General features: G+C 39.2%; 1 protein-coding gene across 4 annotated transcripts in view; it reads left to right on the forward strand.

The window, feature by feature from the left end:
• pi4kab (phosphatidylinositol 4-kinase, catalytic, alpha b) overlaps positions 1-2,369 on the forward strand; it is a 31,424-nt gene extending 29,055 nt beyond the window's left edge. For 3 of the 4 annotated variants that reach the window (XM_023958260.2, XM_023958258.2, XM_023958259.2), the window contains 4 exons: positions 577-736; positions 808-897; positions 1,224-1,307; positions 1,390-2,369. In XM_023958260.2, the coding sequence (XP_023814028.1) occupies positions 577-736; positions 808-897; positions 1,224-1,307; positions 1,390-1,441 (386 nt within the window). In that variant the 3' untranslated portion in view covers positions 1,442-2,369. The remainder of the gene's footprint in view (positions 1-576; positions 737-807; positions 898-1,223; positions 1,308-1,389) is intronic. The other variant, XM_078953249.1, reaches the window with a different exon arrangement.
• Positions 2,370-15,272: the final 12,903 nt, after the last annotated feature.

Genomic DNA, 15,272 nt, shown 5'->3' on the forward strand with positions numbered 1-15,272 from the left:
GCTTTCAAAGAACTGTCAGAATGTTAAATTTGGTAAACCATGAAGCTGCACTGCTTTATGGATTGTTGGAGCATTATGGGTACTATAATTAGGAGCTTGGCGCAATGATACGTACAGCGCTTCAACTGTTTGTTAACGAGTTGAACAGCGTTTGACTAGTTTGACTATTTTGTTTTTCTTAATGCGTTGTTTAGTCAGAATAAAACCTTACTTTTAAAATAAAATAAAAATTGCATTTTCTTCAACCTGAGAGCCACAATAGAGGAGTAAAAGAGCCACATGTGCCTCCGGAGCCTCAGGCTGCAGACCCCTGGTATAAACTAACTGAAAGCTCTTTCCTCATTCTTATTTGTTTGTTAGCCAATAAAAAAAAAGAGTTTTTCTGAGTTTTCTAGTTGTTTTATTGGTTTTTCGCAATACATAAAGTTCATATCAAACTGAAGCAAAATCATGACACAAAAATCGAGGTTTGAACCAAACTGTGGTGAAAGTGAATTGTTGCATCCTTAGTTTGCAGCATCTTTCTGCTTGATGGTGGTGGATCATAAGTTGCTGTGTTTTCGTGTGTTCTCTCAGACTTTGGCTTCATGTTTGAAAGTTCTCCTGGCGGGAACTTGGGCTGGGAGCCAGATATCAAGCTCACCGATGAGATGGTGATGATCATGGGCGGGAAGATGGAGGCGACACCTTTCAAGTGGTTCATGGAGATGTGTGTGAGGGGTTACCTGGCTGTCAGGTGAGTGTTGAGGTTCTAAAGTAACTACTATAGAAAAGTTGAAGCTAAACACACATTCTTCTGTGAATTAGGCCATACATGGATGCCGTGGTCTCCTTAGTCAACCTGATGCTGGACACTGGCCTTCCCTGCTTCCGAGGGCAGACCATCAAACTACTCAAGTAAGTCAATTGTGCCTGTGAAGCTATGTACACACCGGGCATGTGTGGTGCATTCAAGGAACGCGCTGAACATAGAATTGTGAATGTGTTTTTGGCATGTGGTGATCACACCAGACTGTCGCTACCTGATACTAGTGCATGTACCTACAGTTGGAAGAGGCTTAGTCTAAATTGTCACGTTTACATAGATTTTTTATTGAAAGTTTACTCTGAACGCAAGTTTCCGAGCCCGGTGGGAAGGTAGCATCTGTGGGGGGTTTTTGCAGAGAGGTGAGGAGGTAGGTTGATAGCTATTGTTGCCAACTGTGTTTTTTCTCCACATGTAGGCAACGATTCAACCCTGGTTTGAGTGAAAAAGATGCCGCTGCCTTCATCATCAAAGTCATCCAGAACTGTTTCCTCAGCAACAGGTCACCTATGTTTATTTATTTTCTTTTTTTTTTCTCAGAAAGTTTTTGTCTGACGGCATTTCCCCCTTTGTTCTGTTTCCAGGAGTCGAACCTACGACATGATCCAGTATTACCAGAATCAGATTCCATACTAAACGTTTGTGCCTGAGCATGTTTGATGGTGCAGTGTGTGTGCCTTTGTTAAATTCACCTCAGTGAACGTCGCGCTTCACTGTTTCTGCTCATTTGTTAGGTGGTTTTGCCTTTTTTCTTTTGAAACAAAATAAGTGTCCACAATTGTTCTCGATTCCTCTATTTATTTTTGAAAATTGATGTTGTTGCTCTTGATCATTAAACTATTGCACTACCATCTTCAGAGAACTTCATGAAAGACTCTTGATGATCTGCACGTTCGGTTAATTATTTATTCAAGTTTGTGCAAATTTGTAATGGAAGCAATGTTTGTGAATGTAAATGATTTTGATTATAGATGTGGGCGCATATGGACTCTAGAGAAGTAGACCAGTTTCCGTTCTAACCAATGAGGCCTCCTTACCATCTTGTACTTGACTGTACTACTGTGCTTGTTCTTCCGTTGACCAGTGACTTATTTAATCTTCAGCATGGTACTCTGCTTGTAATTACCTGTCAGACTTGACTGCCTGGAAATGTGTGCATTTTGGAGTTTTATATTGCCAGTTTTGACGGTGGATGATGCTCACAAGCTCCAGGAAACACTGAGACTCACTTTGTACAGTTGCAACAGCAGAAGGGGATTGCCCTTTTTACCATAATAATAATTTATTATTATTAAAAGCTTGCATTGAGGCACGGTTTAAATGTTTGGCAGTTGCATGGGGCATCGACTTCGGTGTCGCTTGTGTCAAATGTGGCTTTTTCTAAAGTGTCTTTACTGAGTGCTTTGCCCTGAGTCCACGCATAACTTGAGCCTCCATGTTGTTGCTGGTTTTAAAAACTTCTTTGTAAATTTGTACCATGACCCATTTTCTGTCCCCTTTTCTATAATCATGCCTTTTGAATGAGATTGCACATGGGATCAATTAAAGAACTTTTAATTTCAAATGTGTTTATGCCTTCTTTTTTTTTTTTAAGAAAAGCAAAAATGTAATATAAGATGACCTGATGAAGTTAAAAATGAGCAACAGAAACGGCATACAATGGATTAATTCTTGTAGACATGCAAATTTAACCCTTGTGCTATCCTAGGCACTTTAACATTGGGAGTTGGGTCATCTAGACCCACTAGACAGTGCGCTAAACCTTTGTTCTTCAATGATATGTGATCTACACTGGTGTCCATGGATTACATGAAATCCTCTTCACCTTTATCCACCTTTGTCATGGTAGGGATAACATGCCAATGTAAGGATCGGGTCATCTGGACCCCTTAGGATAGTCAAATATTTTAGACCAATATCCAGAACCAGAAAGTAGGAGACGGTGTACCTCTGATTCTTTACATCTGTCACATAAAGGAGAAACAGAAGGATAAAGGCTGTGCAGCTTAACCTTTGGGTAACACAAACGATGGACAATCTTAAATAGAATGAGTTGATCCTCAGTTAAGTGAACCTTGGCTAAGCATTTATGCAAGTCATTTATAATCTAGCTATTCAATATTTACAATAATTAAATTGTAACAGTGTTATATTTCTCTGCATACCGTTAATTCATCTTCCTTTTGACGGCAGAACATACACGTTCTGTTCAAATTAAATTACACACGCTATATCAATAAAGATCCCCCACTGCAGCATGGTTACTTGAATTTAGAGTGCAAGATTGTCAAATCAAACATTCTATCATTATGGCTTTGGTGCGTCTTCCTCCTTATTCTCCTTTTACTTTTAAATATTAACATGATGACGTTGGTGTAGTATCTTTTAAAAATATATATATATATATTGTAAATGCAATTTAGGAACTTCTGAACAGCAACTAACTCTAACTCCTCCAGCAGAGGGCATCATGGCTTTAATGTGGATCAGCTTTTGAGCTTGTTCAAAAAATGCCTGAAAAGAAGCCACTTAGTGGAAACTACTTTGAAGGAAAAATAAGCAGCTTCAACCTCTTTGATTCAGAAATGCCTTCAGTTCAAAGAGGTCTATAAACTCATGAAAATGCAGATATCAGGCTTCAAAAACAACATTTCATAAATGTTGAAAGTGTGGTTTAAGAGATCCTGTTGGGAAAAACAACCCACCTCACACCAGATGGTTTCTGGCACAAACTTGTCTCCTGTGTAACAGTAACAGTGTTGTGTGACTGTCTCCCACAAAACAGGTTTTCGTTCAAACCTGTGGAGAGGCGGCTGCATGTCGCAGGCCTGCAAAACCGGTGTTGTAAATTGGCAGGTTTGTATCAGTTTTACCAGTGTTTTGAAAATATAATACGAGTTGTTGTTTTTTAAGATGTTTTTACAAAATAGAACAACTCTAAGATTTTCCATTAAAAAAATGTTTAAAGAAAGAGAAAAATGTCACCATAACATGGCCATCCCTGCTGCAGCATCCAAGTGTGTTTGGGGCTTGTGGAGGTGGGACAAGTCAGTCAAGGTATTGAGAGCTCTCACGAAACAGCCGATGTGGTTTTGGTCGACAAATTGGAGGCCAAACAATCGGTATGAAACAAAAAGATTGAGAGCAATGAGGAAAGATAAATAGATCCCATGACAGAAACTCTCAACTTTCTAAATCTGCAAAATGTATTTAATTGGAGGAAGATGATTGTGTGGGCGTGTTCTCAGCTCTATTTGCTTAATATTTTATAAGGTACAGATGGGAAAACACCTTGATGTATTTTTAATGAGGCAGATTACTGACTGCCCTGACTTCTCATGTGCTTGTGGAGTTATAGTCTTCAGGTTTCATATTCAGGTTGTTTGAAAGTGTGGCAACATGGCAGGTTGGATGCACCTCTGGGATCTGAACAGAAAGACAAAGAAAGATATTGATTATTTGCAAGTGTAAAAAAAATTAATTTAAAAGACAGTTTTTCTGTGATTATCTTTTTTTTTTTTTTTACAATAAACAAATGTATAAAATATGTGGATTTCTAAAACAGAATATCAACTCTTGTTGGCTACTTTATAAGGAACACCTGGCCAATTGCTCATTAACACAAAATTGTAATCAGCCAATCACGTTTTTACAAATATACAGCGTGTGTCAGAAATTTCATCACCTGCTGTTTCAGTAAATTATTTCTAACACAAGAGGCCTTCAGTTCTAATCTGTTTGCTCAGCTGTTGGACAAACAAGTTAAAAAACAAAACAAAAACTGATGATCTACTGGGATTTTCCCCAACAACTATCTCTAGGGTTTACAGAGAATGGTCCGAAAAAGAGAGAAAATCCAGTGAGCAGCGGTTCGGTGTGCAGAAATGCCTTGTTGAAATCAGAGATCAGCGGAAAATGGCCAGACTGGTTCCAGCTGATAGAAAGACAACAGTGAGTCAAAGAACCACTGGTTACAACCGAGGTCTACAGAAGACCGCCTCTGAACGCACCACATGTTCAATCTTCAGCCAGATGGACCTCACCGGGTGCCCCTCCTGTCAGCTAAGAACAGGAAACTGAGGCTACATTTCACACAGGCTCACCAAAACTGGACAATTGAAGATTGGAAATACGTTGTCTGTCTGATGAGTCTCCATTTCTGCTGCAACATTCGGATGGTGGGGTAAGGATTTGGCGTCAATAACATGAAAGCATGAATCCCTCCTTCCTTGTATAAATGATTCAGGCTATTGGTGTGGGGGATATTTTCTTGGCACACTTTGGGTCCCTTATTACCCGATTGAGCGTGGCTACAATACAACATGTTGCTGACCATGTCCATCCCTTTATGACCACATTGTACCCATCTTCTGATGGCTTCTTCTAGCAGGATACGGTGCCATGTCAGAAAGCTGGAATCATCTCAGACTGGTTTCTGTGTTTTAGCAGAGAAGGTGAAATGTCTCCTTCATGGAGACATGTCTCCCTGTGTTCATCACATGTACAGAACAGCAGGGCATCTTGTGACACAATCATGCATCTGAAGCTGGTGCAGCTGTGGCTCAGCATGCCAGCCATGCGCCGTCCAGTAAATTACTCTTTACTGCACTGTTCCAGATATTAAAGCTGTGTGGAGAGAGGCTGAGCAGAAAAGGACATTTGTTTGCAGACAGGCAAGCCTTTTGATGGGAGGCTGGAGCTAATCAGGAATATGAGTTGCCCAGAATAGAAGCACTGATGTGTTTGCATTCATCCCTAAATAGTGTGTCTGCCACTAACATTATTATTATGATTATTCCTATGAACTGATCAAATTTAAATCTAATCTTATCTTTGACTGTGTGTAAATGCATCAGACTGTTGTTGGTTGTCATGTGTGACAGTGCCATGGCTACAAATGAAACAGAAAAAATCGGATTTGAGTTTGGCTTGAGCTAAGTGGTCACGGTGCAAACCAGAAAGGTGCAAATGACCCGAGCAGAAAACAAGCGGTTTCCTTAATTAAGCAAAAAAATCTGCCAATGGGATAAAAAAAAATAACAGTCTTCCCAAGAATTCTTATTTAAAAGAAAGACATTCTAGACACAGATACAAGTTTTATTGAATTAAGATTATTTTCTTTATAAAAAACTTTCTTGAATAAAACAAGACAATTTTTCTGTAAACTAGAGTTTTTTACTTTCTCAAGATTTAGTTAGTAGTAACTAATAATCATATAGATTAGAGTTTTTTTTTAAATCAACATTTCCACAAAGATTTGTCATGAGAAGGAAGCAAAAATGTGAGCTAGTGTGCAGAGAAAGAAGACCCGAGTTTCCCAATTCTTGGTGACACCTTGTCTGTCTCGGCTGCATTTTGCATGTAGCTGGAGGGCAGCGGGGGGGTCCATCTCTCCTCTACACTGTTGGTCATTTGTTTGATCTGATGCTCATTTTCAGGAGAGGCTAAACTCAACCAGCATGTTTCTCTGCACACTGAAGGCTGCTGGCTGCATGCAGGTCTAAAGACGTAGCAAACCTGGAAAATACATTTTAAAGCAGCACTTTCCAAGGAAAAATACTGGAGGCAAAAGCTCCTTTTTCTTTTCCTTTTGTGTTTTTGATGCCCACGCGGTTCGTGTTATTGGTCACGGCGGTGAATAGGTCCTTGTGTGCGCCCTCTCCTTATCATGTGACCTTTGATCTGTTTGGACAGCGTGACCAACTGAGCCAGGAAAAGAGAACCCAAAGGAAACCAAACAAATAGAGAATTTTTTGACTGTAAAAAAAACCTCAGATACATGTTGTTTTTGCTTTTTTTGGCTGTGTCATGTTTCTTCTATGCATCATCTGACCTCAAAGGTCTGGCCTTGTACTTGAACACATCAGAATCTGCCATGCCTGCCGTGATGCTTTTTAAAATTGCATTTCTTTTTTAGAGTCAAATCTCTGCTGCAACACTTGGTTTCAGAAAAAGTTCCAGCTCGTGGAGATAAAAATAGCAAACTCAGTCTTTGCCCTGACAACACCCTCCTCGCTGTTATTCTCACATCAACCTTTTACCTCTTGCCTCGCCCTCAGCAGCCCTGCAGATTTTCACACAAACGGGTCTTCGGCACTAACAGATATACTCTGGGTCTTTACTGAGCTGAAAAAATTACAATTTAAAATAATATACACAAAAACACAAGTAACTTAAAGGTGACTTTCAGAAGTCAGAAAGAAGCTTCATAATTTAACAAAAAACATTATAAAAACAACTTATTAAAACCTTTTTTGTGGACATATTTTATTGTATTTCACTTACAGAGTAAAATAACCAAATACGGTATTTTTTAAGTCTAGATTTTAAAGCAATATTACTAATAAATGACTGGTTGGAACAAGGTCTTTGAAAAAATAAGAAAAGTATATTTTCTTTTTACAGTGTTTCCCGGATACGCAAGCATCCAGCTGCAGAATAAATTCTGCTTTTTAACTCATTGATGCCTGACTTTATTTCTATCTGTAAAAAAAATTACTTGCGTTTTTGCTTTGTAAGTAAATGCTAAATTAAGATATTTTTTACAGCCAACGTGGTTTGAGGCATATTTGCATTAATAGGCGACGTGGGGTTAATAGTTTTACTAAGAGTTTAAAAAGCTGGTTTCTGTTCTTGCAAAGGCCATGCAGCAATTTAAAAGCAGTTGCTCTCATGTTAATGTCTTGGGCCGTTTTCCCCTCAAAACCTAAGACAAAATCAGCCAAAGTAATATATCTGACAATAATAGTGGTTAACCCTTGTGCTATCTTAGATGACCCCACCCTTATATTGACATGTTCTCCTCTACCATGGCAAAGGTGGATGAAGGTGGAAAGATTTCATGTAATCCATGGACACCAGTGAAGATCACAAATCATTGAAGAAAAAAGGTTCAGAGCACTGTCTAGTGGGTCTAAATGACCCAACTCCCAACGTTAAAGTGCCTAGGATAGCACAAGGGTTAAAAGTATCATAAGCAATTAAGATTGACAAAGGTTGTCCTAAATACAGTTCAGATAGAACTCTGAAAGGCTTTGAGGTCTACAGTTTGTTAGCTGCATGTTGCAGTTCTAAGACTGGCCAGCAGAGGGCCAGATTCAGATGATCCTCAGGCTGCAGGAACATCAGCTCATTTATTGAATAGTGCTCTTCCAACATGTCAGAAGTGCAGGGAATATAATGCGACTTCTTCAAAACTAATTAATCTCACATTGATCCTCTTTAGTGTATCAAATATTTTTATAAATTGAGTGCATGATCAGTAAGAATATTTTCGTGAAACCTGGACGTCAATTCTTTGCTCCAAACCTGCAGGTTCTCCACAGTTACATTAATGAAGCACGGCATTAATTACCCAGGCACACACAAAAAAAACTTTGCCACCCTTAACCGCCATGGCTACTGTTGCTACGGAGACCCATTCAGATGCCCGGTGGTGACCTCTGACCTGCAGGGAGGCTGGTGAATGTGGCTGAATGAGGCGGCTAAACCGGGGCATCTGGGGTATCATCTGGCGCCTAACAAAGGCCCTCGCCAGCTGGGGAGGAGGGCAAAAGATGCAGAGGAGAGGGAGACGGAGAAGGGGGCACAGAGGAGAAGAAAACAGAGAGAAAAAAGCCAGCACCCCTTTTCTTCTTGCCCCTCTTAAGAGAAAGTGGCCATTGACACTGTGCATCTCATTAAAGTGTGTGCACCCCTCCTTTTCTCTGCTGTGCAGAGCCCGGGCAGCTGCCTCTCCCTGTTTGGCCATTCAAGCTCAAGTGCAGTCCACTGCAGGAAAGAGAAAGGAGGCAGACAGAGAGAAGGTTGGGACTCCAAGGGCTGAGGGGGGGCCAGGGGGAGTAGAGGGTCTGGACATATGCCACCACCACCGGAGCTGCAAGGGATACAGGCTGCCATTTCTTCTCAAATACATCAAAACACTTATTTTTGGGCTGTCTGATCAAAATAAAACAGTTAAAAACCCAAATGGACATTTTTTGCATTGTGGCATCAACGTTGCAGTTTTGGCTCCCTTCTCCACCTCCTTTAAAGTTTCCAATAGAAATTGATTTTTTTGGACGTTTTTAACAGATTCTTGTAGGATTTCTTTTCTCATGATAGGGATTCATTAATAAAGAAAAGTTACATAAACAAAAGCTGTTTGAAAATGTCTGTAGATATGATGCAGCTGCTGCTGTCTGCGAGACACAAGCTCCCTGCTCAGCTTCATTCTGATGCATGCACTTGCAGACAAACAGATCCACATATGTCTTTGTTTTCTTTATCTAAGCTGGCTTCTGACTCCTAACTGTATAGTACATAGCTCCAATATTGCTCGCCATTTTTGTTGCACCTTTAACGTTAGGTTGGGGTTCTAAGGGGCTATAAGCTAGCGAAATAGCGTGTAAACAAATGGATGATAGGAAATGAACAGCAACAGTCCCGCCCAAAACTGAAAGTCGAGTTACTTCTGCTGCTCTGTAGAAACTATGTCCTGGAAAGTGAAAAAACCAGCATAAGCATAAAAGACCACTGACTGCTTTAAAAAGATGACTGGAGTGGGACTTCAAAGTAACTTTTCCCTCATACTCTGTGAAATCAGTTCAGGAGTGATGTGGTGTCATCGGGGCGCCAGACGCTGCCCCCGTTTAAACGGACACGAGATAAAACATGCAAACAGCTGCTGGGTGGCAGCACAGACAGCAAACAATGACACGCACACCCATCAGAGCCCTTCTGCTGTCCCCACAGGCCTGAAGGACATTGTGGAAACTGCACAGGTCTCTGAGAGGGGTCATGGTCATGTGGCGATTGTGCTCGGCGTATGTGTGTTTTTGTGTAAGTGAGTGCAGCAGGTGGGGGTTCTGTAATAAGAGAGTAGAGAAATCACTAATATGATGGGCGGGATTAAACTGGAGTGTGTTATGCTAATGAAAGAACACTGCAGGTGGCAGAGGGTGAGGCATGAGCAAATGCTGCGTCTGCCTGCAGGAAAAATAAAAAGACCCGTTTGTCTGTGTTTGCACACAGAAGCGACCATCTGATGAGGAGGTGACTCCATGAAAACAACACAAATCTTAAGAAATCGCCCCTTGCTCTTTCCTGCTCTCCTTTACAAGTCTGAAATCCTAAATTGTAGGCTATAGCAACAGAACCCCCCCATATATCTGTCATTTCCACTGATGAATGAGCCATTGCATGTGGATTTTAATTACTGCTCTGTAGAGGTAGGAATTGGCCATGCATTAAATTGGAATGAGACGTATTTTTTTCCCTCAGCAGGGGAGAGATTGGAGGGTAAAAGGAGAAATTGGTTACTGTACTTTAATTGAGCCATCAAAAGACCCATAACTGTGCGAGGCTAACAAGAAAGAAGCAGAAGAAAAGAAGTACATCTTTTGAATACCAACAATACAACTTTTAAATCCTGATAGTCTCTGATGTAAGTATGCTACGCAGATCTGATACAAGTGAAATACATTTTGAGATGTTACAATGATAGCTTGATTACTTCTGTTCAAGAAAAGTCTGGATCAAATTTAAAGCCACAGACATTTCCTCACCATCCAGACATTCACATAATGCTCCCTCAAAGTTTTGTCACAAGTAATGGGCTGACAGGAACAGGCAGCTTTTCTCTCATTAGTCTCATTCCAAGTATTGTGTTCCTAGAGATCAGCTACCAACTGAACTATTTTCTCCTCTGCAAAAATGCCAGGGCTGATTCCAGTAAGCCGTTGGGGGTTACCCTGGTGGTCATATTGTTGAATCTGTTGTGCTTTGAGATAATAAAGTTCATTCTGATGAGCAGGGAATCAACCGAAGGAGCCAGATGTCACATAATTAAGCTGTAATTAAGGTTCAGCCTAAAAGAATCACCTTAAAACAAATGGAAAATATGTCTGCATACACCCTTTTCCCAACTAAAGTCGAATAAGGGTAAACATTACTTTCTGTTTATTTATTTTTTTGGTTGTGAAATAGTTTTCTTTTGTAAAATGGACAAACCCAGTCTGCTAGTTGGCATCCAGTATTTAAGGATTCCCTAAAAAGCTTTCATGAAATCAATATGACATTTAAAATTTTCAAAATAGTTTAAAACCCTGGAAAAATCCTTTTACTGAGACTTTACTTTTACTTTCTGCATGACAGAATGAAATAATGTTTCTTATGCATTAGGCCATAGTTTATTTAGCTACTTACTACACACTGCACCACTTCTCTGTAAATTACAAATTTTAAACATTTATGATATAAACAGGAATTAAACACATACTTTTTCTGTTATGAAAACTCACGGTGAAAGTCTACTCAGTTTCCAACATTATCTTGTTACTAAAAAAGATCTCTTCTATAATGCCAGAGAGACCAAATATTTAATCTATTTAAAACTTTTTTTTTTTACAAAACACAGGTCGATTTTTGTCTTTCTGGTATTGTAGCACAAAGTTGTTCAAATATTTTGATTGTTTGTCAAAATCAATAGAATTTAGTATAAAAAAGACTTTCAATCTCCAGGTATGAGGTATAGAAGTGTCTATAATGTCTCAGTCAGCTTGTGTAAATGTGTAAAAGTAATATATATGAAGGTACTTAAGAAATATGCAGAGAAAATAGGTGTTTGAGCTAAACTTTATGATAACTATTTAGACCGGGCAAATTAAATAGTTGACTTTTGTGAAGTATTAGATTTGGTTCTGTTTAGTTTCAGTTTAAACCGTTATTTTCTTTTTTTATTTCTGTAAAATTCTATTTGTGTCCGACCATGTAAAAAAAACCCAGCTAATGTTATGTTATGTTATTTCCCGTTTTAAAATAACCTTGTTGTACAAGAATCTTCTTTTAGGTTCAGCTTTTTTTGTTGTTTAGATAGATTAGTTCTCTAGGATAAAAGATGACATGACGGTGACAAAAAACACAGTAAAAAACAATTAAAAAGTAAAACAAGGAAATAAAACTAATTAATTTAAATAAGTGTTAATTAAAAAGGAGTGTAGCCACCCTGATTTAAAGGTTTTATGGCACTGGGAATAAAAGATGGTGTGTACCTGTTTGACTTCAGCTCTTGTAGGAGAGGGTAACCAATTTTGTTTGGCACATTATTGTTGTTAAATTATACTTAATTTCTTTCACTGGCCTATAAATATAATTATCAAGTAAATATAATCTATATTATCATCTAGATGACTTATACTGATGTAAATCGAACGTGTTTATGAAATATGTCATGATCAAAGAGATGGAGAGACTTTGAGTGACACACGTCATGGGAGTTTTTCCACTTCTGTCAAGCTCAAAAGGTGCAAAAAGATGACAAATTTCAGCTCATCTGTTCTTTAATCTCAGCAGCTTTAAAGGGACTCAAGTGTTTTTTTATGGTATTGGTCCAGCTGACTGTAGTTTGGTGGAAAATATGTCCATCACATGATTTGATTGCAGGTTATGAGGGTCAGCACATGGTCATCTGTACTCAGCTGACAAGCTGCGCTGCTCTCTGATAACAAGCCAGACGGGCAAAGGACAGGAAAAGCATGACCCAACAAACAACACATGACCCTGACAAAGATCTTTGTCTGTTTGCGCTGTGTGATTTCCCCTTTATTCTCAGATTGGCCCTCTGCCGTTCACCTTTGAAGTGGGTCGAACCCGGCTTGAATCACGAAGAGATTGTTGACACTTCTTTTTTTTCATTTCAGATTCAAACTGGGCAAATGAAATATTGTGTAGTTCCTCTTTTATAAAGAAGCACAAATGTTTGTTGTTTAAGCAGGTTTTATGATTTCAGATAAATACAGGAAGCAACATGGCCAAAGGGATAGTTTCACTCGATACTAACTAACATATGCATAGAAGGAAATAAATGGATCAGTTTACTTCAAAGACACCATAACATATATTGAAATGTGGAAAGACAGTTTCACTGATAGCAAACAACTATTTTAAAATTCATTATAAAGCTCTAAAAATAAGATAAATACACTTACAGTCCACCAACATAATTGAGTTTTCTGATTTTGAAAAGTTTACAAAACTTTACAAGACACATAATGATTTTTTAAACTAAAAATAATCCTTTTCTGAAGAAAAATCCTTGCAGTCACAATGAAACCTGGCAAATCAAGATCCTATCTAGCTGATGAAATAAAACTTCAAAATGATTTTAATGTTTAATAATGGGAATATTCCTCTATCTCCTTTGTAATTTCCAAATGTAATGTTTCTACAATAAAACCTGTCTATCACAGATTTTTATAAACACTATCACATCAACATACTAATGAAAATCAACTACTTTTCTAAAATTAGGTGAAAAATAATCTAAGCATGTACTGCACAGATCTGTAACCCTTGTGCTATCCTAGGCACTTTAACTTTGGGAGTTGGGTCATCTAGACCCACTAGACAGTGCGCTGAACCTTTTTTCTTCAATGATTTGTGATCTTCACTGGTGTCCATGGATTACATGAAATCTTTCCACCTTTATCCACCTTTGTCATGGTAGGAAGAACACGTCAATGTAAGGGTGGGGTCATCTAAGATAGCATAAGGGTTAAAGACTGCAAAAACATAATCTCAAGAAAGTAAAAAGACTTGTTTCAAGAAGAATTATCTCACCTTCTGTCTTGAAAAAGTTATATCTTAACAAGAATGTTTTTGATAAGTAATCTTAGTTTAGGAACACATGTCTTAGTGAATGGAAATTGTTTTAAAAAGTAAAAATTCTTGTTTTTTTGCAGTGAACACAGAATAAACAGGAGTGCTTTAAGACAAAATAAAATAAAAAAAACTGGGTCCCATTCATGATATCTGCAGAGCGGCAGTAGTTAATTATAAATTTGTCTCTGAGTTTTGGGTAGGACGGTTGGCACAGAGTACGTCTGTCCCCTTCCCATCATACATTTGTTTATGTGCTGTCCTGCTAGCTTGCAGTCCCCCATCCTAACATTACTGGTGTAACAAAAAATGGCGAGCAATAATAGAGCCATCCAGCTCAGAAAATGAAAACAAGGACATGCATGGATTTAGTGGTCTACAAGTGGATCCATCAGAATGGAGCAGAGCTGGGAACTAGTGGCTTGCCATTGGGGGTCCTACTTCACATTTATAAGCTTTTTCAAACTGCATTTGGTTGATGTGAACGCAGGAATACTCAGAAATGTAATTTTAACCTTAATGTTCTTAAGATATGTCCTCCATCATGAGAAAGATGCTCCAAGAGCAGAAAGAGACTGTGGAGTTGCCATGACATCAGTACTAGTACCAAAGTGAAGGTATATGCAGCCGCAGTCATCCCCTGTTTGCTATACTCCATTGAGTGTACCACACTCTACCGCAGACATATCAAGGCTCTAACACGACTTCAGCTTCGCCACCTTCGCTTCATTCTCAACATCAAGTGGCAAGATCGTATCCCAGATGTTGAGGTTTTGAGACGTGCCAACACAGTTAGCGTTGATGCCCTAATAACATCTGCACAACTTCGATGGGCAGGGCACATGTGTCGGATGCCCAACAATAGATTACCCAAAGCAGTATTCTACTCAGAACTTTCTCAAGGAAAAAGGAGCCGCGGTGGACAGAAACTACGCTATAAAGATGTGCTAAAGCGACACATGAAGAGAGCAGGCATCCCACACTACAACTGGGAAGAAGAAGCCATACAAAAATCCAAATGGCGTGCAACTTTAAAGGAAGCCATTATAACCATTGAGGACCAACGCCAACGTGAATACCAACAGGCACATTACCGGCGTCACTCCGTAGCAACTTCAACCGATTTCAAATGCTTGACATGTGATCGCTTCTGCAGATCCCGTGCTGGACTAGCAGCCCACATGAGAGCCTGTCATTTTTAATCCTCAAACTCAAGACAGTCCACTTCGACACACGAAGGACAGCCATAAGAGCCTGTTAAAAACATCAAAAACAGCATTTTAATAATTGGGTGTTTAATGATTATTTGTCTTTACTGTTTATCTGCAGAATTTTTTAAAGTAAACTGAATGAAAAAATGGAAAAACACTTTGATAATGCTTCAATATTGATTTATCATTTCTAAATAAATTAAACAAACTTTTATTCAGTCTTGCAGAGAATTGTAATTCACAAATAGTTTTGTTTTTGTTCCCAGTTCTTCCCCTGAAGGTCAGTTTTCCCTCCTCTCTGCTGCGATCTTCGTCACTCTTCTCTTCACCTCTTTTTTTCTCACTGCTGATCTCCATCCCTCCCTCTCCTGCTGCTCCTCCTCTTCTGTTAATGGACTGTTGGCAGAGATTCAAGGGAAGCCTTGCACTGCAGGTCTTCCCTACTTGGCAGAGCTCCCAGTCTGTGTGTGTGTGTCTGTGTGCATGTGTGCGTGTGTTTGAGTAGCTCTCATAATCGCAGCCATTCAGCACCTCCTCAGAGTGTGTCCATGTTTACATGAGAGAGGTCAGGGAGCAGGCAACAACTCCTTCCTCGTCACACACTTGCACATCAAAAACAG

Source organism: Oryzias latipes, chromosome 9, assembly GCF_053564925.1.
Source record: "Oryzias latipes strain Hd-rR chromosome 9, Olatipes_Hd-rR_3.1".
Classification (NCBI taxonomy): domain Eukaryota; kingdom Metazoa; phylum Chordata; class Actinopteri; order Beloniformes; family Adrianichthyidae; genus Oryzias; species Oryzias latipes.